Source organism: Anomalospiza imberbis, chromosome 1, assembly GCF_031753505.1.
Source record: "Anomalospiza imberbis isolate Cuckoo-Finch-1a 21T00152 chromosome 1, ASM3175350v1, whole genome shotgun sequence".
NCBI classification, from domain to species: domain Eukaryota; kingdom Metazoa; phylum Chordata; class Aves; order Passeriformes; family Viduidae; genus Anomalospiza; species Anomalospiza imberbis.
The window spans coordinates 22,033,543-22,061,288 of record NC_089681.1 but is presented as its reverse complement, the minus strand read 5'-3'; the positions used below and the strand labels follow the sequence as shown (position 1 = coordinate 22,061,288).

The following is a 27,746-nucleotide window of genomic DNA, read 5'->3' as shown; positions in this document are numbered from 1 at the left end:
AATGCATTGATTTGCTAATAAAAATGCGTTTAGATGGACTTATTGTCGAGTTGTGTTCATTCTGAAGCTTGCCGAAAAATGTTTTCTGCCTTCTTGGTTCCTTCTCAGTTTTACATTAGGAAACCCATCTTTTGAAATACTTAAACACTTTGTTCTGAAATACTTAGTTTTAATCCTGCAAAATAATATTCAGAAATAAGGAGGGAAATACAGAAAATGCTGTGTGAAAGGATAACAAAAGGAAAAAAATACTGGAAAAGAAAAATGTAACAGTGCACTTCCATACTGAGATAAATAATAATGGATTACAGTACGTGGCTAAAAAAAAAAAGCAATACTAGGAAACAATCTGATGTTGCTATGCATTACATTTCTTTCCAGGTCTTGCATGCAAAAGCTTTCCTAAAATGCATAGCTTGTTTTCCAACTCCAGTTCTGTGTAAAACAAATGGGTTATGCTGTCTGTCTAATATTAAATTTTAAAATAAATAAATTATTGTGTATACCATTTTGTTTCACAGGAATGGATTTTATTTTTCATTTTTTGCCTTTTATACTCCTTTACTCATGCACACCTATTTTGCTTAAATTGATAGATTACTGAGCTTGGATTTGTACTCTAGGAAATGTTAGGAAAACAAGTTCAAATTCTAACTTGGGATGAAATCAGAAAAGGTTTCAGAATTGTATTTTCCACCTGTGATTTTCACAGTACCCAGGGCTTTTCTTTGAGTGGCTACAGGCGTATGTCTGTACATTTGCACAGAGCATTTCTTGTGTATCTGAGGAGCTGGAATGGGACACATGTTTTATGTAATTGTATCCACAAGACAGTGATCATGTGTCCTGTGCATTTGTGTGGTAGAAATGATCAGAATATGTTCCAGGCTCTTCATTCCTTTTGGGTGTCTGAGTCAAAGTGTTTTTCTTTACTGGTGGTTTTTTTGTCTTGTTTTGTTTTTTTAAACCAGGCAGCATATGTCTCTATTTGCCTGACTTAATACTGGTATTTTCAGTTTTTCTTTCATCTCTCATTAAGTAGTTCTAATTTGCAGACTAGGTAATTTTCTGATATTTAGAAAAAATGCTTTTTTAAAATTGTTTTTTTACACCAGCTAAATTCAAATGTCTTTGGATACATTATTTTCTATGATTTGTACTTCTTGTGAGAAGAGCATTTTCAGGAAAGGTTTGCAGTGTACTCAACTGAAACAGGAAGAGCTTCAGGAGTTTTGTACAGATATTTCTTACCCTTTTGGTGACCTAATGTGCTGCAGTTGATAGAAGTGAGCTTGGAATGGGGTCTGGTCATGTACTCCAGAAAGGTGTGTACTTGGCTGTCAGCAGATAAGGCAGGTGGGAGATGCAAAGTTCCCGCAAACAGGTAATTTGTAACTTCTTTGTTCTAGCTTGCTGTTTGGTGTTTGTGACTCCTATTAAAACAAAAACAAAACAAAAACCAAACAAACAAAACCCAAACAAGGCTTAATACAAAGCCTGTTCTTCAAAGGCCTCTAACAAGTTTTGATTTTTCTAGCAACAAAGGCTGTACCTAAAGGTAGATTCAGACTTCCAAAGACAGATGGATTTAGTCAAACAGGAGACCACTCATTTTGCAGGGGTGTTGTGGAGCATGGTGTGTGTTCATATGAAAGAAATTTCTACTACCAAAAACAAGCCTGAGTTCTTCCATATAAACATGAAATGTTTTTCCTTCATCCATGTTTTTTTCTGCAAATGGCATTTGAAGCTGGCAGCATAATTGTGTCATTAGCTTCAAATGAGTTGCAAATCAGAGGCAGTCTTGTTTCTGGATTCCTCCCCCTTCTCAGCATTTTTGAGACAGGTAATCCCGATTCCAAGCTTTATGAGGTTGGAAAACCTCATTCTAAAGAATACTGATTACTATTGCAGAAGGTTACAACATCTGTTTTTGTTTGTTCTTTGTCCTTCATCTGTATTTACATCAATTTCTGAAAATCTTTCATGAGTACCTTCTTTCATAAGAATCAGTTTTTCTTTTTATTTTCATATTAAAATGGTGAAGAGCAATGGCATTGTGGATGGGCTTTATATGACAGTTTGATATGTGATTAGACATTCACAGCTGAGAAATATTGTAATGTCCCTTCATAAGCAGTGGGCAGAAACAGTGACCTGCAGAGATATTAAATTTGCAATTCTCAGATCTCAAATGAGTGGATATCTGCTGTCTATAAAAGCAGTTGTCTTTCGATTTATCTTAAAAGGTTCTAGATCACAGTGTTAGGTGTGGATATTTGTTTTTACTGTAGGTATCTAACACTGAGCTTAATTCCTCGGTCCAGAGAAGATGGTTTTCACTTAGCAGCTGTTTGCTGGTATTGACAAGGAATTAAAGGAAGGGGCTCTGTTTAGGACTTGAGGCGAATGCTTGTATGGCCAAGTCTAAATTCAAACTGATGACATTATGTTTAGCTGTACCACCGTGCAAACACAGTGGTTGAGAGATGTCTTCAGATGTTCAGAATGCTTATTTCCAAACCATGCTTCATAAGTCACATCTGGAGCTTATGGGCCAAAAGTATTAGCAGCAGAATATTTTATTACTCTGCTGCTTCATCTAGAGCGCAGTGATCCTGGAACTGAGAAGTGATGTAGTATTTTTCTTTTCACAGTTGTCTTGGTGAAGGCCCACTCTTACAATCAGATGCACAATATTCAGGAAGTTTACTCTTTATTACCAGAATTTTGTGTCATTTCACGCTGCTGAAGGTTTTAGAATTTGAGCATCATAAATGGCCTGCTTCTTAATTCATGGAGCCTCCTGCAGAGTCCCTGCTGCCAGTACTATGTCACATATGTTAGGTCATACAGCTGCTAGCATTTTCTTTTGGGCCTAGACAGGAGATGTGGTATATTACGGTTGCTTCTGAGAGTTCCTTGGAAAGATTTGATTTTGCTGATCTGAAGAATCATTGAATGTCTGCATGTCTTCATGTTTTCAGTCCCTGAGCATTTTCGTAAAGCATGCATTTTTCAGGGCCAGTGGATTTTGTGTGCAGTTTCAACAGCTTTGCCTCATTTGAGGCTCTGATTCCCAGTGGAACATTTACCTATTATTTATTTTTAAGGGGATTTAAACAGACAAATTTTTTGTCCCTAAAATTTTCTAATGGAGGAGATGCTCCAGAATGAGAATGAGCTAATATTTGGATCAGTAATTATATTTCATGGAATCATAGAATGGTTAAGATTTGTTGCAGCCTTAAAGATCATCCAGTTCCAACCCTCCTGCCATGCAGGACGTTAGAGAAAATAATGCTGAATAGCAGAAAAAGTGCATTTCAGTGCTGGAGTGGGAGATGATTAGGGCAAGAATGATAATGTTAAAAACATGATACAGGAAAAGGCTCCAGACTAAGAAGGCTAAAGAACCTTTATAGTTTTTGTTGAATGTAGGAAACCAGTCTGTTTTTTGATTTCAGTTGATAATGTGTAAATTAGGAAGAAAAAGTAAATTACTGACTTTGCTATAGTTTTTGTAAAGCATTCTTGTGGATGGTAGATTATAATGTCACAGAGGAATTTATTTCCCAAAAATATGTCCTTTTCTTTGCCTTATCAAATGCCTGTCTCCTCTTGTTGCTCCTCCCCAGTTAAAAGATAAGGCACTGAAAAATAGTAGAATCATTTATTGAGCTCTGCTAGCAAAATACAGAATATTGCCTTGTTTGTATTTTGATATATGAATATTGTCTGTATGTTTTTTGGGTCACTAGCCATATGTCATTTAGTGATGCACTGTAAGTTTTGTAAATAAAAAAATCTGGAACATTCAATTTTTGAACAGGTGTTTTTAGTATCTGCATAATTTTGAGTAGCTCTTGATGGGAGCACATGGAATTGCTTTTATTTAATATTTTCAAATCAGGCGATAATTAGATAAAAATATATGGGGTTTTTTCTGTCATGTTCTGGAGGGAGATATAAAGTTAAATCATGTAACAATTCCTGTTTATGTTTCAGAGTAAGTAGAATCAGCTCTAATCTAAGAAATCTAATAGGCACACAGTTCCAACCTTACAAACTAACTGCTTGCACTCTAATATTCTGTGACTAAGTTTTAAAATGGTTAGTTTTATGTGCCAAAGTAATGATTTTCCTTTTTTCTTTTATTTTAAACAGGACCAAGCGAGCTCATGTCCCACTAACAGAATGCATTTTTGAGCTCCCTAATTTGACAGTTCAAGCAACTAGAGCTCAAACTCTTCTGCTTCAAACTATTTATCAGAGCTGGTGTCATCCTGTTGGAAATGTCAGTTCAGTGGTGGTAAATGAGGCTTTATTGAATGAGGTTTTCCAAACTTCAGGTAAATATGTGATGCTTTTGGTTAAGTATTTATTGTGGCACAGAGCAATTCTAGTGACTTCCATACAGCTATATCCTTTAAATCCAGGTTTTTACTTATAGTAGCTAACAGACAGAATGTTTTTGTGTGTATATGGGTATTTATAGCTGATATTTAAAATCCAGGATGTAAGCTAAGCCACCCAGCTTCACTCCTTGGCACCAATTTCTGGATGCATTTAATTTTCCCATACAGGATAATTTTTCCATGCTTCCCTCATCTGAAACATCCACTTTTGCTGCCTTATATGGTACAACGTTGTTACTTCAGGATCATTCAGAGGTGAAATGGGATTATTAAGGGCTTTATTAATCAATGGCATACATTGAATTCTTTAGAAGGGCTGCAGATGTTTCTCATTATTTCATAAATAAATGTTACTTAACTGTTGTGAAATTGCTGAAGATATGCAAGTGTTGGTGATGATTACATAAATAATGAGTGTTGTTATCTGTCATCCTTTTGTAAAACACCCATAGATTTTGGGAACAAATTAGGGATTTTGAATAGTTTACAGAGGAAACCAGAGTTTTCAAGTAATCCAGAAAATGATATTTTTCTTTTTATTTATATGCAGACTAGAATAATTTAGAGCTGTTATTGTTCACTTGTTGTAAATAAACCCATATAAAGAATAACAGATATTTTGGAATATCCAGCATTGCCAGTCTTGGAAAATGTGTTAGGAGAATGATTTAGGTGCAGAAAATCATTATTTGAAGCAGAGTGGTGGATTAGACCACTGGAAGTCTTTCAGCCCTGCATTTCTTGATCCTTTCCATTCTTCTTTTTCACTCCTCCTGTTTACTGAAGTTAAATCTGTGTTGATCTAATGTTACAAAAGAACTGTTGTACTTTTGTGCAACCCTTAGAATAAGTGTTTAAAGTGCTTAGATTTTCCTTCTTTCATGAAAATCATTTTTGTCTTTATTCCTTCAATCTGTGTGGGTCACTTAAGAATGAGATTGTGGCATTTTATTTTTGAGTTCTGGTACTTGTAAAGGTAGCAGGTTTACAATCCACACCACGGAGAAATCTGAAAATACAGTTGCTTGATTGCTTCAAATGCTCTTAGAGTTTGCACAGTTTCAAACTAGCCTGTTCTATTATTTAACATGTTTCCGTCCATCAGTGCAATGAACTGTGAAACAACTCTGCTAACAGTGTCTGTGCAGAATAGAAATCTGGAGCACACATTTTAAGTACTTCAAATAAAGTAAATGAACAATATAATGCAGTTATTTTGATCTTCTCTTGTTCATGGCTTAACGCTTCACCTGGTAAATTTTACACTTCTGTAGTTGTGCTTGCATTAACTAGACTGAAGGCAGCTTTGTGTTCAAGGCTATGAAATGATTGCTGTCAATCCTTTTGTCTGAATTTTTGGCTTGGTTGATTCTGTAAGCCTCCTACCGTTCGTTTGAATACTGTTGTGTAAAATTTAATAACATGCCTTGTTGAAAGTCATCCTTGTAATTAGGGTCAGCTTCCACATACTTTAACAGTAACATGTATGTGTGTAAACCTTTAAAAAATACTTGACTGTATTTGCACAGGGAAGTTGAAATTTCAGCTTTGGTCATTTTTCTTTCTTCTTTTTTTTTTTTTTAATGAAGTAACTCTGAGGATAATGCAGTCAGTAAGGAACTTGTCAGTAAACAAGGCACATCTGTTAAACACTTACTTACATTCAACTTAGTTTCTCCAATATAAAAGCTGCTGAATATTTCTTGGGAGTCCTTGTTTTGAGTTCCTGCCTGCCACTGCATGCCCCCGTGCTCCTTTAGGCTGGTACAGAGTGGCCTTACACGGTTCATATGTTTGGCCTGGCAGTAGCCTGGCAAGGTATTTGGGCTCCCCCTCCTGCCACTGTGTCTCTGAGAATCTTTGTGGGTGAACAGATGAGCTTTTCTTGTGTAACCTAAACTCTCAAGGAAAAGACTGCCTTTTTCCCATGGTATTGTGTTTTCCATCTGAGCACAACTGGTTTTTGGCTATGCACAGAAGTAATACTTTAAGAAAATAGGTTTCTGTCTTCATGGTATTGTGGATTAATATTTCTTTGATTAATTTACTAGAAGTAATGAAAGTATAAACACTTGTTTTTAAATTGCTATTTACTGCCCTTCCTTTTCATTTTCTGATTATATTTATATTGAATTGTAGTGGTCTTGCAGGAAAAAGCAACAACATACTCAAAGATTCCCTTTCCTTCACTTTATTCTACATCTCAAGGAATCTTTTTCTTGAAATTAATTGCTTACATTCTGCTGCTTCAAAGAATCGTAAACTATGTGTTTCATGAATACAGTGGCCCAAATTTTCTTCTGTGTTTACATTTTCAAACTTCTAAAAGCCATCTTTCGAACTAACTAGAAATATAGCAGGACAAACAGCTTTGTCTCTGTCCAGATTTTTTCCCTTTTAAAAGTAAATTAAAAAGCCCTCCCTTTAGATGACATTTTTCTGAAAAGAAAGAAAGGGCTTATGTATTTTATCTTCTATTTGTAATGGTCTGCTGATATCCTGAGGTTTCCAGAAAATCTGACTGCTATAGGCAGATCACAGGATTTTATACATTCTTGATTCTCAGTGTAACATCATGCTTGTTTTGTGATTTGTGAATGAAATGTGTCCTCCTGTGGAAATAGTCTAGTTGTTAGCTACCTGCCCAGATCTGTTCTACCAATCTGTTTCACCAATACACTGTGACTTGAAATTTTTCTTTTCTAGGTACCTCCTCAAATGTGTTTGCCATTTGTTTACATAGCTTACAACTTCCTCAACTGCCTATGTCTGTATTGCCACTTTTTGTGTGTGATTGAAGAGTATTATTGGACTAAAACAGTTGTTGCTGAGCTCTTTATGCCTTTGCTGGGGCTTTGTGCCAGGTGCTGTTGGGAGTGTTGGTCTTCCTTAACATCAGTTCAGTATCACCTGAACTCAAAAGTGATACCACAAACCTTTGTAACCTCTCAGCCACAATCTTTTTCAGCAGCCATTGTGCTAAAAACACAGTTATGTGCTTTTTCCAACACAGCCATCTCTTCCAGTTTTAGAACTTCATCACTGAAACTTATAATATGGGCTTACAATATGGGCTAAGATATTCTGTAGGAGAGGAACAGATAATATAGGGGAAAATAGAAATAAAAAATGTAAAGGAAGAAAACCAGGAGAAACAGGATCACCTAATAAAAAGGGACGAGAGCGGCAGAGGAATATAAAACAAGAAGCAGGTAGAAAGAGTTAAAGTAGAAAAGCAGCAGAAGTTAAGAAAACCAAAAATTAATAGGAAGGCAAGTACAGATGCGTGAGTTGCAGGAGCAGGGGGAACCTTAGGGAGGAGCACATGACTGTTGGCCCTTTCACCTGCTGTGGAGAGGCTCACAAGGTACAAAGGCCCCTTTGGGAACATGTTTGCTAGGTAATGGCTGAAAGACCTTCTATGGATCTAGTTTAAAAAGGGAGCTCTGCACTGTGTGCTTCCACAAACATAGGAACAAGATTTTATTGCTAGTATCTGGGGTTCTGTCCTAAATTTTCACCTGGAGCAGAAATGTTATCCTGCTCTAAAACTCCTTTCAAAGGTAAATGAGGCTGAAGTTGGTCTAGGGATTCAAAACAACCTCTCTGAGCTCTATCCTCTACAAATTCTTTTTTGTAATAGATTAATGGAGTACCAGAAAGGGAAGATTGCTTGAAGATTAACACTCTTCTGTCCCCCATCTACTTACCTCCCCTTGTTCTTCAGAAACCTTTTCCTACTAGGAGAAAAACACTTTATTCAAATATTCCCTAGTTTGTTTTTAGGTTGTTATCTTCATTAGATCATCTGAGAATTCATTTTTTAATTAACTTGCCAAAAGGCAAGCTGTCTGGAAAAAAAAAAAATTGAAGTCTCAAAAGCAAGTTTTGTATGTTTGGTTTCTGACAGATCTTAAAAATGAAGTGCCTGTACTAATTAAAATTTGTATTTGTCATACATATTAGTAAGGTCTCTTATCTTAAAATTTCCAGTAAAAGATGCATACACTACTGTGATTGACTGAGCTCAGAACTTGTGGAGGACAGATAAAATGAGTATGTCAAGAAATATGCATGATTTTTACTCTAGAATTTTTTTATAAATGTGTTTAAATATTATATCTGTCTTAGCTTGAGATGATTTAATTCTGCTTAAAAGCAGGTTTTTAATTATAAATTATATGGAATTTAATGAAACTTCTGAAAGCATTTAACTCCCTTCATTGCGATTACACTTTTATAATCCATATATTTAAATGTCTAGTTGGGAGAAGTTCTTTTTAGGGTTCTTAGAAGTCAAGATAGATTAAAAAGGAGAGGTAATATAAACAGTTAAACTTACTACTTGAATGAGTAGGCATTATCATTTAAGTACAAGATGGATGCATACTGCCTGAAACAGTTGTGCAGGAACAAAAAGAATAGAAGACTTAAAATAGATGGGAATACAAATGACAAAATGCAGCATAACAAACAGAAAGGAAAACAGCTGCAAACAGCTTTTTGCTCTTTTTCATGGGTCAAGAAAAAGCATTACTAACTTTTTAATGCATTACATCTAAAATGAAAAAAAACAACACAAAAGCAGTCTTCAATCCACATGAAACTTTTTGGAAATTTATGTTTTGGTTTAGTTTTATAATCCTTTTGGTATACAAGCACAATGGCATGTTAAATGTCAGTTAAATAATGTGAGCTCTTATGCTTGTGAAACATCCTGATTCTTCATTTCAATCACTGTAAATGTGGAAGCAAATATGAATTTGAAATACATCATGTTTTCTATATTATTGCATGTATAGATGTTAATATTATTGCAATTATTAATATACAATTTAAAAAATAAAAGTAAGTGTACAAAATACCAAAATATTAGGAAAATGACATTAGGTAAGATCTTTCAAAGGTTGAGTATGATTAATCCTATAGATTAATTTTACTGTGTATTTTTTCCATTATTTGTTAGTAAGTACCTGAAGCACTCTGTTTCTAACCATTTCAGCTTGCCAAGAAAATACATACACAGTCACACATGGCTTTAGTTTACTCTGGAAAACTGGAACTTGCTACCACTTTTTCCTTGTCCTGTTCAGGTAGTTCATTATTTTGTTGACAGTTCGGTTCCATTAATCTGGTATTTTTGGGAAAATTGCTTGCAGACCTTACATTTCTCTACTGAAGGTGATCAAATAGGCATTGAATCCCTCATGTAAATGATGTCTTAAAGTTAAAATAAAATCTATTTTCCAGAAAGTAACTGTAAAACTATTTTATGCAAGATTTCATGTGGGATACCTTAATGGTTGAATAATAAATTTTACCTCATAAAAATGAAATTCAATAATACAGTAGCTTTCTCAGCGCAGTAGCATCTGGTTGAATCTCACGAGAGCCAATATTTTCCAACTCATTAGGATCATGTCGTTCTGTATGTCGTCAACATTGACTTAGCCAAGCTACCTTTACTTACATAACCGCCAAACTATTAAATAGGTCTCTTGTGGAGTGAAGTCAAATATTCCTCTTATTTTGCTTTTGCCTTGGAAGAAGAAAAGAAAATGTACATGCTGTAACATTTAAACATCTGGTCTAAACCACATCAGGGTAACAGTGAGGAAAGTAACAGGATTCAGTATTCTTCCCAGGTGTACATATAAAAAAGGGTTGTGGAGCTGCTGCATAGTTCTTTTAACCACTTAGGAAAAAGACTAAAACAAGTGACTTGCCTTTCTAATGCCCCTATTTTTAAAACTACTTTTTTCCTCTTGCCTGCTCCCTTGCCACTGAACTCCAAAACACAAAAGCCAGCCAAAGACCAACATTTCAAAGTTTAGAGGTAATGCAGGTTGTTCAGCTCTAACTTCCTTGTAACATACTGGCATTTAATCTCAGTTCTATATAACATGGACAGTTTTGCATTCATTTGGAGCGGTATGAATTGGAATTTCTGTCTAAAATAGAAATGTAAGAGTGTATTCTCTTAATTGCTTGGGAGTGGCAGGACACAGCTATATGAAGCTTGCACAGTATAAGCAGTTTACTGTCTCATGTGGGTGATTACCCACATGTGTCCTCATCCTTCATGCAGTGTGTAAATAGTATTATTTTTATATGTTGTGCATTTCTGTGAAACTGTGGTAGATTATCAACTCTAATTTCAGATGGAAAAACAGCATGGATAAGCAACCTAAGGACCATTTCTTCTTTAGCTTAATTTTTTTAAGCTTAATATAGTCATGTATAAGATGTTATTTCCTCTTGTAGTAAACATTTTCAGTGATATTCTTAAGTCATGAACTGACTTGCACTGAAAGGAGATAGGTGGGACATTTTATCCTTTCAGTACATAATCAGTGAGATTTATCTTGCTGAGTATCTAATAAATCCTCTGCCAGAAGCAATGGCTCTGTTGTGGCCTGAAATGAGGAACTGTCATGGAAAGTATGCATTGAAACCAATAATTATGATGGCCTTTTGATTTTTTTTCTGGTCTAATTAATATATACCACTAAGTTTTGAAATTGAAACATACAGTATTCTAATGAAAGAATGGTGGTAGGCATACTTAAGGCATTCGTGCGAGCTTAACTTTAATATGTAATGTTGTGCTAAAGAATCTAATGTACTTCAAAATCCACATGAGACTTTTTTAGATGTCTTTTGTGTTGAAAGTGAATGTATACATACTGTCAACAGTGAAGGAGAAAAAAGATAAATAAATCAGTGGGTTGTAAAAGGAATACACACATGCATGAAATCCATAGCTGTGCATAAGTGTATACAAATCTCTTGAGCTGAATTGTTTCAGAATTGCAGGAGAGCTCAGTTCAGTGTCTTTGTTGAAATTTAACAGCAAACTCTCGAGTATGTTGGTGTGCTACCAAAAAACCAAGACACCTAAGCTTAGAGCTATAAATAGTACCCTTACTCCAGAGTCAGTAGTTTATTTGCACAAATAGCAGTGACTGAGAGCACCTGTTTTGTTTGGTCAGCTGCTAATTTCATGTTATTGTTTGTTCTTGTGCTTGGTTAGCAGAGAGGTAGGCTGCCTCTTGGCCTTGTTCTAGCTGCATCAGGTGAAAAACTCTACAGGGAGGTTGAGATGGTGGCTTCTAAGAACAGTAGAGCATGTTGAGCCTAAATTACTGAAATTATAACAAGAAGGCTAGGAAGAACTTGAGTCTGCTGAATAATGGCAACTGGGAATTGTCTGAGAAGCACACCCAAAAGAAAACTTCAGAGATAACAAAAGAAAAGGTGCTTTTTTTTGTGCAAAAGTCCAGAGAACCTGTCAAATTTAGAGTGAACCTGGAAACCATCAATGGTTGCTGATATAAAAATAAACCATGAATGAAGTAGCCATAGTGTTTTCTTGACATCTGTGTTTTTTAAGAAAAAACTTCGTGCAGAGGGGTTGCAGTAGAAGTATTGATGCCAGTCACTGCCATTTCCTGATCACTGCTCTTCAGAAGAGCAGAAGAAAGCTATTTCTTTGTACCTGGCAAAAAAAAAAAAAAAAAAAAGGTTGTCAGAAAATTCATGTTGAAAGGGTCTATAGGAAGTCTCTGCCATTCAGTCTTTGCTAAAATCAGTCAGTTATAAGATCAGACCAAGTTCTTTAGGGCTGTACCCAGTCAGACCTTGAAAATCACCAAGGGTAAGAATACCCTGTCTTTCTGTGCAGCCTGTGCCACTGCTTGACTGTTCTCATGGAGAGAAAGCTTTTCTACCATTCTAGGCAGAACCTTTCATATTTCAGTATATGTCTTTCATCCTACTACTGTTCACCTCTGTTTAGAACCTTCATCACAACTTTCTTATACATACAGGAAGGCTGCTGATACGTCAAGTATGTTGCTGCTGTTTTTGACCTTATTAAACATTAAAACAAAACTACAACTTAGAAATCCTGACTAGCCTTAGCACTCCGTGATGGTGACTCTGAAATCTCATTCCTGTTCAAATTCTCATGCCAACTAGATTTAACCTGAGTTTAAATGCATCAGTACATACAAAATAAATCATGCTATTTTCTGATTAGTAAATATACTGATGTATGACATGAATTAATTCCAGCTTAGACTATCACTCTGCTCATTTGACATTTGTGGAAATTCCCAAAGTCAATATCTCTCCTTTTGCCCTTCCCATTAATGAATCCTATTTTGTGGGATACTAGTTTATGTAGTGAGAAATTCTGAGAGGAGATGAAAATGCATGCAGGTGCTGCAGCACAAAGAAATTATTGTGGTCTATGGCCATTATGTTATAATGTTTTCTGTTTATGGTGTCATTGGTAATTTTTATTATATTTACTTATTTCTTTTTATTTATTGAAACAACTTGAATCACTTTAAAATAATTTGGAATGCCTTATGGTGTATATCTTCCCCCTTTTTATTCAGAATGAGACATTTCAGTTTGGAAATGAACAGACTAATTAGAGGTTTTCATCTTGATGAGGCAAGAAATATCAAGACATTTTTAAATGGAGTAGATTATTAAGGAATGTGAATGAAATGAGAAAATAGTAAAGTTAAAATTGAAATATTCCTGTGAGGAACTTATTGTAGTAAAAATGTGTTTATTGTAGTAGTAGTTTTTAGGAAAAAAAACCCCAAGGCATAATCAAAAGTAGATAGGTTTTTACATAACTATACTAGTAGATAGTATAGTTGCTATAGTAAGAAGCAACTATTAAACATGGAAGAAGCATATTTTCTGTTTGCAAATACGTAATATTGACTGCTGACCTTGAGTAGTAAGTTTATGTAATATGTATAGTCTTGATCAAATAAAAGTTGTACTGAGTTCAAATCATGGGACAGATCCCAAGTATTGGACTGCTGCTTAAAACCTATTAGTTTCTGCAATACTAAAAGTTAAAAAATACTAATGTTCTCTAAAGCTACTTCTGTGGAATAAACTCTAGTGAATGGTATGGAAAACAACTTTCCATTTGTGAGAGTGCTTCAGTTCTTGTGGCAAGGTAAGATGATAAATACCAATGGTATTCTTGCCATAGAGATACCAGATCATTATGTACTGCAATAGCAATTTTTAGTCTGATGTCCCATGTGATTTCATATTATATTAAATCAGACTTTAAAAAAAGGATACATACCTTGTAATTAATTTAAACCTAGTGATTACAGATCCAAATCCCATTTTTTAATTGCATGGATATTCAAGAAAAATACTTTTTTCTCCCGGAATATATCATGTGGGAGAGTTGTTAAGCTGTTAACAATGCAGACTGTATGAGGAGTAATTATTGTATTTCTTGCAGTCAAGAATAATGTTTTTCCTACGTGTCTAGTTTGCCTCATAGTCATAGAATATAATGAGTACAAGTTATATGTAACATGGTAATGGTAAGGACAGAAAGTGTATTTTTACTGGAAAATACTGAGCTTCAATTATAGGAGCTCTTTTGCCCAATAATTTTTCACTTAGTGTTATGTCTCTAAAGGCAGGCAGTTCTTTTGGAGGAATATGCTACAAAAAGTGGAAATACACAATGACATAAAAAGGTAGTAATGATAAGGGAGACAAAGCCAGTGAAACATTAGGTTCTCAGGAAGCTATAGTAAGCAGGAAGACTCTTAAATTAACATTTTACAGGTCTGATTTTGCTATTGGAAGGTAATATTAAGGAGCTAATATAGAAAGGGATGTGTTCTGTTGCAGAGTTATTTTATGGTATCCAGTGAACGTCCCTTCTGTTTGAGTGAAGCATAATAGGAATATTTACAATGGCACAGATGTAGCTGCTTTGGTTTTGCTTTGAAGTGTTGTGCTGCTGTAGGCAAGTATTCCTTACTGTGTAGTATTATAAAGGTATGTATCATACTAAGTGAAACACTAATCAAAATCTTGGATTCTAAGGAGATGTCAGAGGTCTCTGTATAACCACAGCTCCAGGATTCTGGGATCTTTGTCTTATGTGAAATAAGAGCTCTTATACCTGCTTAATATTCTGCATTACATACTTTGTAACAGGGCTGCTGGCTGTTCAAGGAAAATAATCAGAACTATTTCCAGAAACACCTTTGTTTTAGTTAGACATCATCTAAGTAAGCAAAATCCCTAGTCTGAGCTTAGTTTCTTTCTTTTATGACTATACCAAGATCAAACCAAATGTGTCTTGCTTTTTTTTTTCTTTCTCTCTTTGTTTTGAGTGTAGCATGCTGAATAAATCCAGATATTACAGTGTCTTATGTGGATTTCTCCCATTTTGATGCTGTGGCTTTATTGTTGCATCTTGCTCATGCTCTTTTCCTACTTTTACTGTATTTTTGTCAAATTCTGTGATAGTCAACCCTTTATTGAACAAGTTTATTCTTTATTGAACCCTTTATTCTTGGTTCTAGTCTTCATGCATTCTCCTGATTTGCCTCTTTTTTTCTTCTTTAATACACAACGGGGGACCTGAACAGTTAGGTATGGATAGGTAGAATTGTCTCTTGCATGGTAGTTTCAAATGTTTATCTCATTAAAGATGCTTTCTCTGAATTGGTGTTTATGGTAAGCATTTTCCCTTCCCCTCATCAGTTACTGCAGGCAGGGGACTGACTAGAAAATACAGAAATTAAGAAGAAATGCAAGTCTCAGGTGGTGTTATAGAAATGTTTCAAATCTTCACTTCTGGAAAGGGTGTTCATATTACTATTCCAGTAATTATTCAGATTTTCCAATTTGAAGTCATGGACTTTTTTTTCTCAATCTGCTGTTGGAAGAAGAAAAGCTTAATTGCTCCAAGGGGTGTGATCCTGTTGAGAAGCTGCATTTACTTCTTCAAATGAATTGTCCCAATACTGGAATTATATTGTAGACTCTTTCTGTTTCCTGAGCTAAGTGAATACTGGATGATTCAGAGCGAAATGCAAGAATTCCAGTGTTATAGAAGTCAGCCATCTTTACACCTCTGATGAGACTTGGAGTTCCTTTCACATGATTGCTTGGGTTTTACCTGGCTTGTGTGACATACCACAGCTGGATATAGCACTTCTCTTATGTTATCTGCTTTATTCTTGCATTAGTTATAATTTTCATTCTCCTATATGTACACTCAGCTTTGCAATGCAGCCAAATACCAGCTATTTTAGTACTTGGAATTATTGGAGGAAGTTCTCAAAATAAACATTATTAAAAATACTGATAAATTAATCACTTGCTTTACTACGAGCCAAGAAGATCAAGAAGAGTTTTCAAACTGACTGATAGCTTTCCTTACTGTTTTAGAAAGTCAAGGAGTCCGTAAGATTTTCATTTTCATCTATCTCCAAGAATATTTTCCTCAATTTTTTTCTGTCTTTTCAAAGAAAATATTTAAGGAAAAATCCATTTTTTGCTGCCTCAGTCTCAGCCTATTTAGTGTGAACTCAGTACCTTTTACTCAGAAGTTATCTGGTGTCTTTTGGTTTCGGTTTGGATAGCAAAAAATACATCCTCCAGATGTGGTTGTGTCTGTTGTTTGATAGATGGGTCCATTCAGCTTTCCTATTTTGTGTTTTCTGATATTTTGGCTTTTGATGGACTATACTAAATTCTGTTCCTCTCCTTAAATGATTGTGTCATCTCAGAAACTCAGACCTCAATTGAATTTTGAGATGCAGAATTGCTCTTTTCAATACCTTCAGATTTGTGAAAAATAAATCAGTCATCCATCTACAGTGAGTTCAGCAAAAGAAGTGAAATAAGTACTTGGTTTAATTGTTTGCTTGATAAAAGGGAAATTTTCAAACTTCTGCACCTCCAGAGGATGACTAGAATTAGAGAATAAAATAGGGGTTTTGTCAGAGAAACTTTGGATATCACAAGAGTCTCTTGTGATTTGTGATCAGATGTGAGTCCATTTTTACCCTGTAGAACAGAGAGGAGTGGCAGCCTTGCTTTACAGAAGGGTACTTCCTTTGCATCAAAAATGTACAAAAGCAAAGCAGTGTCTTCTGGTATGGTCTGTTACAAGCGAAGGAAATGGGAAGAGGGAGGATGATTTATTTTATTGATGCATTTATTTTCTAAACTAGTCATACTGTTGTTCATGCTTCCCAGGATTTAAATGCAGTTTTTTATGAGTGCTTGACAATGAATATTGCAGTTCTAAGTAGTTATGACTGTGCTTGCTATGCTCTGTCAGTAAATGTCTGACTGGCAGGTTTAGAATTGTAGTGTATAGAGTGTAAAACACCTGTTAGGTATCTGTTATACCTAATCTTTTTGCAGATTCTTTTAGAGTCACTCTTGACTTTTAAAAAATGTAGTTCTTGTGTGTATTCAAGAACTTTTCAAATGCTGTGGAATTGTGTTTCAACAAAGATAACATACAGTTCAGAGAGGTGAACTGCACTATTCTGGGCACGATCTTATGAAATTGTATCTAAAAATATACTGTTTGTGCCAACAAGCCAGATCACTTCAGAGACATTAGGAATCCATTGATATTTATGTCTACTCATTTTAGACTGAGCATAAGCTTTAGAGCAAAGCTTTGAGGCACTGATGTAACAGCATTTGCAGTTCTGTTGAAAGCTCGTATGGTTGTGTCTTGCTATTGCTCTCATAGCTCCTGGTTTCATCAGTTAACTCTGTATTCCGTTCACCGGGCTTAGATGAGGTGGTTGTGATCACCAAAGTGCTAAGCACTTGATCTTCTGTCTTTCAAGAGAGCTTTTTATAAAACTTGCTTTGATGTGTACTTCGTGTCCAGGCTACTTTCCCAGTGGGATCGCTTTTATGCTGCTGTCTCTTCGTATGCTGCAGTATCCCATGTGTTATCAATGAAACACAGCTTGCCAGCAGATTTTGAGCTTATCACCAAGATAGTACCTCTACCATATTCAGCAATAATATCAACTACTTCTTCAATTCATAAAATTTGCTTTCTGTAAATTTTGCACAAAGTCTTGAAAAATTCTCTTCACAGGTACAGAATATTTCCTAAATGCAAGGAAAACACTATCTGAAAAAGAGAGCAGTACTGAACCAAACTATTGTTGTGACCTCAGTCTTCGCATCTCATGCCCTCCCACTTCCTTTGCTGCCTTCATTTGAGTGATTTGCTGAGTTCGAATGTAAGCCTTTAGGCAAGTATCTTTCTACCAATGTCAGTAGAAAGCTGTTCTAACTTAAAAACTGAATGGGAAAATGATCAACAGAAAAGAGATGGTGATTTTTACAGCATTGCAGTAAGCACTAAAAAGTCCACACGTATTTTTATGAAATGAAATAAAGAAATATGGTGCAGAGCATTCACTGAAAACACATTTTTTCAATATTTGTCTATTAAGTATTCAGTCTATCAGGCATTCAGTCAAATACTGCATTTGCTATGGTAGCACTTGATGAGAAAATTGTGCTGCAGCAAAAGAAGTTGCAGACTTTTAACAGAATACCTTGAAGCATATATGCAAATAAAATGGATGATTTTCTAGAGAACTGAATTTGTGCATTGCCCTCCATTTTACTTTCTGAAGCTGGTCTGAGTTATGAATGTTTTCATTTTGGTTTTTCTAATACTGTCCAATCTTTTCTGGAACGCATTGAACTGTACATATCCTTCCAGGGTGAACATGAGACTTTTGTTGTACCAGGTGACTTTGCTCTTAGGCTTTCAAAATGCCATGAGTATCTTCAGGTTAGTTAGATGAGTATTGTTAGATTTTCTTCAATTCTTCCTTTGAAATTCTTGTTTGCTGTAATGCGATAAGATTTATCTGTTCGTAGAATAAAAACGTCTCTATGTTTACGTGTCACATTCTTTAATCTCCTTTGCAGTTTGAAAGACAAGTTTTACTCTGCCTTTTTTATATAATTGCACATGTTGAATATAATTGAATAAATTCATATAATATGTTTATTTCCTATGCATTTACAGTACTTTAGAAGTTTCTATTGCAAAGAATGGAGAAACTTGAAGCTTAATGTGCCAGTCTATGTCAAATGGCTGTGAACCACAGTGTAAATTTTGAAACCAAATCTGACTTTGCTTTGCTGCTGTTTTGAAACTGTTTTCATTAATAATAAGTTGTAGTCAGGTAAGTCTTCTCATAATGTAAAGGGAAAAGATACGCCCTTCATTTCTGTAAAATCCACTTCAGTTTTCTTCTATACCTGATGGTCATGCTCTGTTTCATTGAAGTAGTACAGAGCTTTCTTGTTTTAGCAGTTAGAAAGGTACTTAATGCAGTTGCACTTGAAATTGCAGTTCAGAGCTGAAGGACTCCTATGGGTGCTTCCCTGTTTGGATACTGCTTACCAGGTGGAGCTCAGGAACCTGCTGGCCATAGTGTCAGGATGCTTTCCTCTTTTTGTAAGCCATAATATCTGCTACTCACTTTTTTTTCAGCTATGTTAAATGCAAATATAACCTCTCAGCCAAGTCTTTATATTCAAATGTTGAATGTATTTTGTTTGTTGCCATTTTTTCTTAGCTTTTCCCAATTTTAAACATATAAACAAAAAGAACATCAAGATGAGAAATGACTCCATGGTGGTTTTACATCAGATGAACGCTCTGTGTTGTCTTGTCCTCCCAGTAGTCTCAAAGATCAACTTCACTTCCAAATGCTGCTCAAGTCATTCTTTTGAAAGGCCACTGATTATCTTAAGGCTTAATGTGGGCTTTGGAGTGAGAGATGGGACTCATAACAGAAATTGCATGCAAACCTTAAGAAATTTCTTTGTAAGAGGCGAATCTATTTATATTTCAGTCAACTCTATTATCTATTCAAAATTGTAACTTTTCTGTGTAGCATAATGAGGTACAAGAAGTTCCATTATTCCAAACAAATTCCAGTTAAGAAGGTACTTTTTATGTTGACAATAGTTCATGATTGTAACAACTTCGTGAGACTGCAGGGATTTTTTGATAGATTCATGCTGGTGTAAGTACAGGAGGAAAAATCCTGTGGCCTGTATTTTAAAAGAATCAAGGCTGAATGATCACAAGGCTTCCTTCTTTTCATACTCATTTTGTGTTACTTGATGGTTCACAAATTTTCTGTTTAAAATGTTGGTTCTCCCAGTTTTCTAATTGAGGCCAGCTTCTTTCTGAGCTATCCTCTTGTTCAGGCTGTGTCTCTTTATTGCAGTTGACCCTTTTATAGGTGCTAGCTAAAGTATATTTTGCTGTTGGTATGTTTTGTTTTTTTTTTCTTTAGTAGCTCTTTTAAATGCAAGATATTAAATCTTGGAAGTCTAAACACTATGAAACTGATTTGAAGTCAAAGAAGGATAATATAATTTTCTGATGATTGTCATGGCATTCATCAGTATAATCTTTAAAGCAAACAAAAAAAAACCCCAAAAACCAAAACATCAAACATTATTTTATAGCGACTCACTTATTTAATGGGCTGGTGGAAACATAACCTTCTCAGGAACTTACCAAGCAGCAGCTATTGAATAATCATCTTTATATATATTGCTGGTAATTCAGAGATACATTTTAGACATTGGCAAGAACAAACCTGTCTTTCTGTGATAAGTGGTTTTCATTGTAAGGCATTTATACTTAGCTGACTACCTCTGATATTTTTTTGTTTTTCACAAATTCTCTCTGGCAAGGGAATCTTCCTTATAATAAGGGGAAACCCCCCTAAATATAGAACTGTTTCAGCAGCATTCTGCTTAGTCAAGGTGTTCTGTGGAGGAGATGGCTTGGATTTGTATGATTTCATTATTTCTAACATAGCTGCTCATACTATTTCCTTGCTACAAAAGTTGGTGGTTTATGGCCTTCCATGTAATGTGGATAGAAGCCTCTTGACTGTTCAGCTATTTGAAATGTGATTTTCTGTCACTGCAACCTTTGATGTCAGGAAGGTTAGGTAACTTCTTTGCTTTCTGTCCTTAATGTGGACCATCAGCTTTATTAGCCTTGGAATCTGTGTTAGAGGAATTCCTTAAGCCTACTGTGAGTTCTGTGTGTTTTATCCTGCTTTTCCCAGTACCACATAATTTTGTGCAGTGCTTCTCCTCTTAAGTTTTTAGTTCTCCACCTGTTTCTTTGTTTAAAAAAAAAAAGGCTTCTACAATACATAGGTGCAATAGAGTTCTCATTTATATCATTCTCATCTGTGTTAGGAAATTTTGATATTTCAGTTGTAGGATTCTGTTTCCCAACAAAAGTCATGTGACATCAGCAGTGAGGTGCAATAAGAGCTCTCTTAGGATTACTTAAAATAGAATGGAAGACTTTGAGTATATAAGGTTGTGTGGCCTTGAATGTGATTTTTATTTGATATATGAGCTGCGACATAGCTATTGCATGACTGAGATGTGCCTGTAAGCGATGTAGTGTACAGATGGGGTTTCTCTGAAACAAAGCCAGCAACTAAATCTGAATGTGCTCATTTAAAGGGTAAAGAATACTTCATAAAACATATGGAAACATTTCTATGTTTTTTCATTAAGGAGGCTTCTTACTCCTTACGCATTTTTTATGATCATTCATGCTAATGTGTCATTTACCTGAATCAAGACTGCCTGTGCATCAGTTCAGTTTAATGACATTTATATAGTAGTATTAATATTTTATTTAAAAACCCACTTAATATACTTTTCTGTTATTCTAGAGCTTTTCATAATTTCAAAGGTGAAATAATCCTTTTCTCAGAAGTGTTGGAAAAAACCTCACCATTATCTATTGCAAAACACTTTATTTAGGAAGAATATAAAACAATAATAATAGGGCTGTTGCACAGTAGGATTTTAATTAAATGGTTATTGGGATCCACTATTATAAAATCCACAATTATTTAAATTTGAACAAGTAATGTACACCAAATTTATAAAAGAGGATCTCACTACTCAAAAGTATGGGTGCTGAAAATGTGTGGGAACCATAGCAGCCCACAGCTTAGCAAAGGTTTTCTATGTCGTGCTATCTTAATAGGGGAATTGAGCTTTCAAAGCATCTGAGCTTCTGTGGTCTGTAATTACTTAACAGAACCCTGTGGAGGAAATATGTGTTACTGATTTTGTCATTTTATGGGAAAAAATAAAATATGAAATTTCTAAACCCTAATTGGTAAATTTTTCTACTCTATTTACTTACAGGGATGTGAGGTGGAAATGGCAAATCCTTAGTTTTTCAGTTCTGCCCACATATTCGCCATATGATTTCCCTAATTAGACTGTGTTTTAAATTTGAAACATCCTTTAGCAATATCTATAGCTTCTAATATAGTATGAAGTTATATTTTTCCTCCTATGATGTCAAATCCATAGTGGGTTTTAACACTGAAATGTATTAAATTAATGTAGTGATGGCATTCATAGCTGCTCTTCAGGATTACTAATTTACCAGAACATGGCCCTGGTGCTTGAGGTTCCTAGAGAGTAGGTCAAAACAGATAATATTTCCCTTAGAAAATAAGGATATTAGATATATTAAACAGTAATGGTGTGTGTTTCCTTGCAATTATAGATGTCTCATCTATAATGGATCAAGAGTTTTGCTTTGTGCCCCCTCAGACCCATGATTACAGTGATTCCGAGCCAGAATTTTTTTTTTTACTATTTTTTCAGTCTGACTATACCCTTGATGGAAGGCATTAGGGTTCAAGAAACAAACATGTAACACTTAGATCTAGGTCTTACAAAGTCATAGATAGTCTTTTAGAAACGTCTGGCACCTTTTATTCTTGTACACTGTCTTGAAGTGTTTTGGTGCCAGATTTTCATCTGTAGGCATGTTTATAAGGTTGGGGAGTTTTAAAAACCTCATCTTTCCTGTCTTATAAAGTATGTGATTTCCTTTTATTTTTAGGATGTAGGACCATACTATTGTGTATATACACTGCACTCCTGACAGCAGCTTTCCCACATGTATAATCAAGCAGATATGTGAGCAGTTTGTTCAGCTTGTAGGTCCAGCTGGAAGTTGTTCCTTCTGAGTGTTATTTTTCAATCATTTTAGCTGCTTTTCTGGCTTATAATGTGCCCACATGAGCATGAGAGGCAACTGAAGGCAGAGGGGATGATGGCATTGCCCCAGTGCAGAATGCCTCAAAGGTGAATGAATTTATAAGCTGGTCTTGGTATCACTCTCTGCAGCAGTCTCAAGCTCATCTTTTAATGCATCAGGTTATTTTACTTTCTGAAAGATGTACAGTTTTGCAGGTTAAGATCATTTACATTCTTCATGTTTTTACTATAATTATTAATACTAGCTTCTTACTGTTTTCACTGGACTTAGGTAAATGGCACAGGATTATTTGTGCTTCGTCTATTAATGCTGAAATCCATATTGTTTCAATGCAAAGGTCAAGGTTGATGAAATTTTACATTCTGCTGTGCTGTAATGAAGCATTGTGCCAAAAATACTTTGTGTTTTACTCTGAGAGGTAAAACAGCTGAATTTTTTCTTATTAACATCCCTAAATTGAAAATTCCCAAAGCAGAGATCTGCAGTCAGTGTGTAGGTGGGATTTAGTGTCTCAAATTTGAAAGAGGAACTTTTTCTAATGCAGTTTCCTATACTGCTACTATTTGATAATAATTTCAGAAGATGTCACTACTTAGTCACTCTTGTATGGTGAAATTTCTGCACATATACAGTTGTAAAAATTTCATCTGTTGTTTTTTTTTTTTTACCTTAGATGGGGAAATATCAACACTGAAAGGTTGTAATCTACTTTGTAGATGTAAGAGGAGAAATTGGAAATGGGAGTGGAGAAAAAAAATTGATTTTAGGAAGGTTCATATGGAGATGGTGTTTGCAAAGGGATCCTGCAGTTGTGAGGAGTTGTGAAGCAAGCCTATGTACAGCTATAGGGGTATGCAATGCAAAGAAAACTGCTATTCATATCCAAAACTATTCTAAGCATTAATCTTATCCCCAGTATAAAACCAGTTTAAATATTTTCAGTAATAATTACTGCCATGCCTGGCAGTTTGGTTAACAAGATGATTTTCAGTTAACAAGAACAGTCTTTCTTCTATGGTATGACTGGAAGAAATATGACTTTATTGTATTTCCTTTTTGGGGGATGATGGGGGGCTTAGTTTGCTTTCCTCTGTGTTTGTGCAAATAGGCAAGATGCATCTCCTTCAAGTCTCTCAGGCATTTATTTCCATCTAATTAATTGATTTCATTGTACAAAAATCTTCTGTCCATCAGGCTGTATGGCTGTATTTTGTGCAGTTTCTTACTTAAAATAAATAAATACATTACCTCATCTCTTAATTGCCCAGCTATGCCCCTGATGACCCAATCCTTACTGCGTAAAGCTGCTGCTGCTGAAGCTCAGCCAAACTCCAGGAACCTCTCTGTAATATGCTGCTGCAGGCAGCACAGTGTGTAGAGGCAAACACCTCTTTCCCTCGGTTTCATTTCCACTTTCATTTGCTCTGGGATTTTTATTTCCTAAGAAATATTGACATTTCAGTTGTTTGAATATGCAAATGATCTATGTGTTTTGTCATCACTGGGTACAATTAAAATATTTTTGTTTTCATCTTTGTTTCTTTCTATTTCTCTTGAATATGCAAATATTTGTGAGGAAGGTAACTGATCAGCAATGCTGCTGAAATTGTTTAGGTGGTGTTCTAAGATCCTTATCATTACTTTCTTTTTGTTTGCTTTTTTATTTCTCAGTTTATGCATTGCAGCAGAAATGTTGTAGACTTCTGCAAATCTTTAGGAATTGTAACAGAAATGTTAGCTTATGTGCATCTGGAAAACAATTTAATGACTTGTAAAACTGTGGTGCTCATCTAAAAAATCCAAAGAAAACTGAAAACATTATCTCTATGAAAGTTAGAGTAATTCTAAATTAGTAGGTTTCTAAAATTGCTAGCAGCCTCCATTTTTAACATTAACAACTATCTTCTGGAGAAACAAAATTTGGTCATCAGCAAGATTATTCCTAATCTTTATTTGGCCTTACCCTACCTTGATGATGTGCTTAACAAATTTTTTTTTTTTAATAAGGAATTTTTTATTTTAAATCTATGTCTTGTCTTTTTTTTATGCATTGCATTTACGTGTGTCCATATCATTATGGTCATATAAAGATTCAAATACCTTTTAAAGAAATGCTAGGGTAGTATGTGTACTCTTAGAGTAGCTTTACTTTGTTAGAAACATTTAAATTTCTTTTTATTTGAATCACTGTCTGGGATAAATTGTCTTTCCAAAATCATGTTAACTTCTCTTTCCTTGATGTCCTGTTGTAAATATTTTGTGTCCTTTATGTATTTTCTCCTGTTGCAATGCATTATTTTGCACTGGCAAGATTTTCCAAATCTTTCCACCTGTGAATGTAATGGCAGATGTGTAGTTAGTTTCCTGTGACAGAATGAAGCCTACTGGAAGTTAGTGTTCAACATCACTTGCCATTTCATCTAGCTGATCTACACATCGCTTCTGTGTACTCTGTGAAAAGTTTATTAGTTACTATTTCCTCTAGGAATGAATTTGAACCATATGTCTGATTATTAATTATCCATTCTGGTTGGTGTGTTGAAAAAATTTATTTGCTGTATTTATTGACATTGTTTGAAGTCCTGGGATCTACACTATAAAGTGTCATGTATTCACTCCAAGTGGTAGCTAATGCAATGTGATGTAAATGAAGAAGCTACGCATTAGAATTTTTTATTTATTCCACTATGTAATTGAACTTAGAGGATTTTTCCCTTGCTGCCTTGCTTGTATGCATGTCATTTGAAGGTTCATTACTGTGGTTCATTATTCATTTGCAGAGTAGGGGCTTCTTAGTGCTGCAAAGGTAATTCCCATTCTTGTGTGCTGTAGTAGCATAATGGAAAGTCCTGAAAGAAGATGTAAGTTAAAGCTTAATTCAAGGTGACTTGTTTGATTGTTGGGCGGAATGTCGCTTAGCTAGACGTATCTTCAATTCTTTGGTGGCTTCTCAAGAAATCCTGTTAACTGAGAAGAAATAATAGAGTTCTTCACAGTGAAGGGTTTATTAGTGGAGCTCAATTTGCCATCCTGAGAGCCACAGGCTTGTCTCAGGAAGTAATAATTACAAATGAGCAAGAATACCCCTGTTACAGATGTAGTAATTTTAGTTTTGTTCTATAAGCATCATCCTCAGAGCAGAATTAACTTGAATGTGGATAACCCAGGTGCAGACTAAGGAAGGATTTTATCCTCTCCAAAAGTCAATTAGTGCTCTTGCATGGACCTCCTAGCTCTAACCTCTGCAATGCTAGCATACATGAATTGAAGATATGTATATCAATTAAATGTAGGCTTATGTTCTTGTTTGTGAGGAAAGAATCTCATAAGGGGAAATATTATGTGGTGTGTGCTTCTTCCTGGGAAGTGGCTGCAGAGTATTGAGCAGGAATAGTTAATGTGAGGTCTGTGAAAATGCTTGGTGAAGAAGATTCCATGTTAGAATACAGTGTTCTAGACATGAATGTAATCTTTCCACAATTGTAATAGGGTATGCTTGTGCCTACAGGACAAAATTAAGGCAAATGAAATAACAAACATCCTTGTAGTATTTATTATGTTCCAGTTTTTCTGCATTGTAAAAGGACGAAATATTTTCTGTCTGTGATGTGCTAAATACTGAATTAATTTCCAAAGGAATGTCTGCTTTTAATTTTTAAGATGGTATTGTATTTAATGCATTCTAGGCATGTGAAAATGATTATGCAAATGAGGGTATGTGATCTGAACTTCACTGCCACTTGGGTGTGCAGTGTAACTTGTGTTGAAGGCCAATGTTATTCAATGCTTCTGCTAATAAGGGCAGTTCTTTGTTAAGCACAATAATCCCATTTGATTTATCTTTAGGATACTTCTTTTTTTAATAGACAAAGAAATTATATTTTCAGTATTGGAAGTTGAATTGAGAGTTTCATTGTTGACTTTTAAATGGTTTTGTGTGGGAAAAGTGATTTGTCTGAAAGAAAGTTCCATGAATGGAAGACCCCTTATCTTTATTTCCTCAATCCACCACCCCACCTCCCAGTATAAGAGTTCTGATTTTTATAATAGGGCTTTTCCAAATATGTAGTAAAGTGTCTCTAAGTAGCAAACAGAAGACAGTAGTTCTAATGATTTGGACTAGTAGAAAGGCTGTTGCCGTTTGTCTTTTCTCTTACAGATTGGTTTTGATGCTATTTAATTAGTAATCTCTCACATATAGATCTTCTCACTCTGCAGATGACTGTAACTAGTAAAATTGTGTCATAATAGTCCCTCTGGAAGGATAGTATTGGCTCCTTATGATGGGGCAATGTAAAAATGACCTGGACTATTGACCATCCCTCAGTTTACTGTTAACTAATTGTGCTGATTGGAAAAGTTTATTAGTTAGGATTTCTCAGTCATAAATTAACTTGCTTAAGTGCAGTGGGTAAAGAGCTGCATTTGAAGGGCTTAGGAGAATTGAGTTCTTCACTTAAGACAGCAGCTGGTTGGATTGCTAGGAAGAAATTAATTTTCTCTTGTGAGTTCTCTGTCTTAAAGTCCAAGGGAAAAATACCAGTTTTCATTATTTTATTGATGCAAATAAGAGAATATGAAATGTGTTGCTATATAATGGAGAAAAGTATTTGTCTTTAAGGATTTAATTTAGCTAGACTTTAACCATAGATTTATAGTTAATATGTAAATAGTTAGCAGTGTTAGAGAAGTAAATGGGTTTTTAAGATTAATTATCTGTTTGGTCCTTTGAGACTTCAGAATAATAGAAGACAAACAGTGTTTTATTTTGGTAAATAAACCTCTTCATTTGTTTGTTGAAAAAATTGTACTTGACTGGCCTTACAGCTTTAGAAATGTATTTTACCAAAATATTTGCCAGGAGAATTTTTTTTCTTTCAAGAAAGCATTAAATAAAAATCCACATTTTAGGTAAGGGCATATTATGAAAGGAAATTATTTATCAATGTACATCTGCTACAAGTAGGTGGTATGCAAATACTTTATCATCTTTTCCTTACAGAAATCTTTTCCCTGGATCTTTGAGTAAGGAACGTGAAGTTAGAACTTCATTTTAATATGGAAAAAAAAAGAATATGTAGTTTATTTATCAAGTTATTTTGCCTTAAATAGTATTATAAAATACAGAACAGCGGTTGTTGCTTACTGATTCAATTAACAGTAGATGTAAGAGATACAATTTACTACCAAAAAAAGAGTAAAATCTCAAAGATGAAGCAGTTGTGTAGTTTCCAAGTAAGTAATGGAGGACACATTTAAAAAACATAAGAAATGGTTTAATTTCATTAACTGTGGTCTAATATGATGTGCATCCTACCCTTGGTAAACCACAGCGGCATTTACTGGCTATTGCTTCAAAGCACTACTGGTTTTCATCCCTTTCATTGGCCAAA

At 35.0% G+C, this 27,746-nt stretch overlaps 1 protein-coding gene across 7 annotated transcripts in view; it reads left to right on the top strand.

Annotated features, from left to right (window-relative positions):
* The window catches only part of VPS13B (vacuolar protein sorting 13 homolog B), a 431,250-nt gene that overhangs the window by 90,585 nt on the left and 312,919 nt on the right, over nucleotides 1-27,746 (top strand). For all 7 annotated transcript variants that reach the window (XR_010997092.1, XM_068183911.1, XM_068183916.1 and 4 more), the window contains exon 17: nucleotides 4,168-4,352. Coding sequence is in view for 6 of the 7 variants with exons in the window: in XM_068183911.1 (XP_068040012.1) it covers nucleotides 4,168-4,352 (185 nt within the window). In the remaining variant the exon portion in view is untranslated. The remainder of the gene's footprint in view (nucleotides 1-4,167; nucleotides 4,353-27,746) is intronic.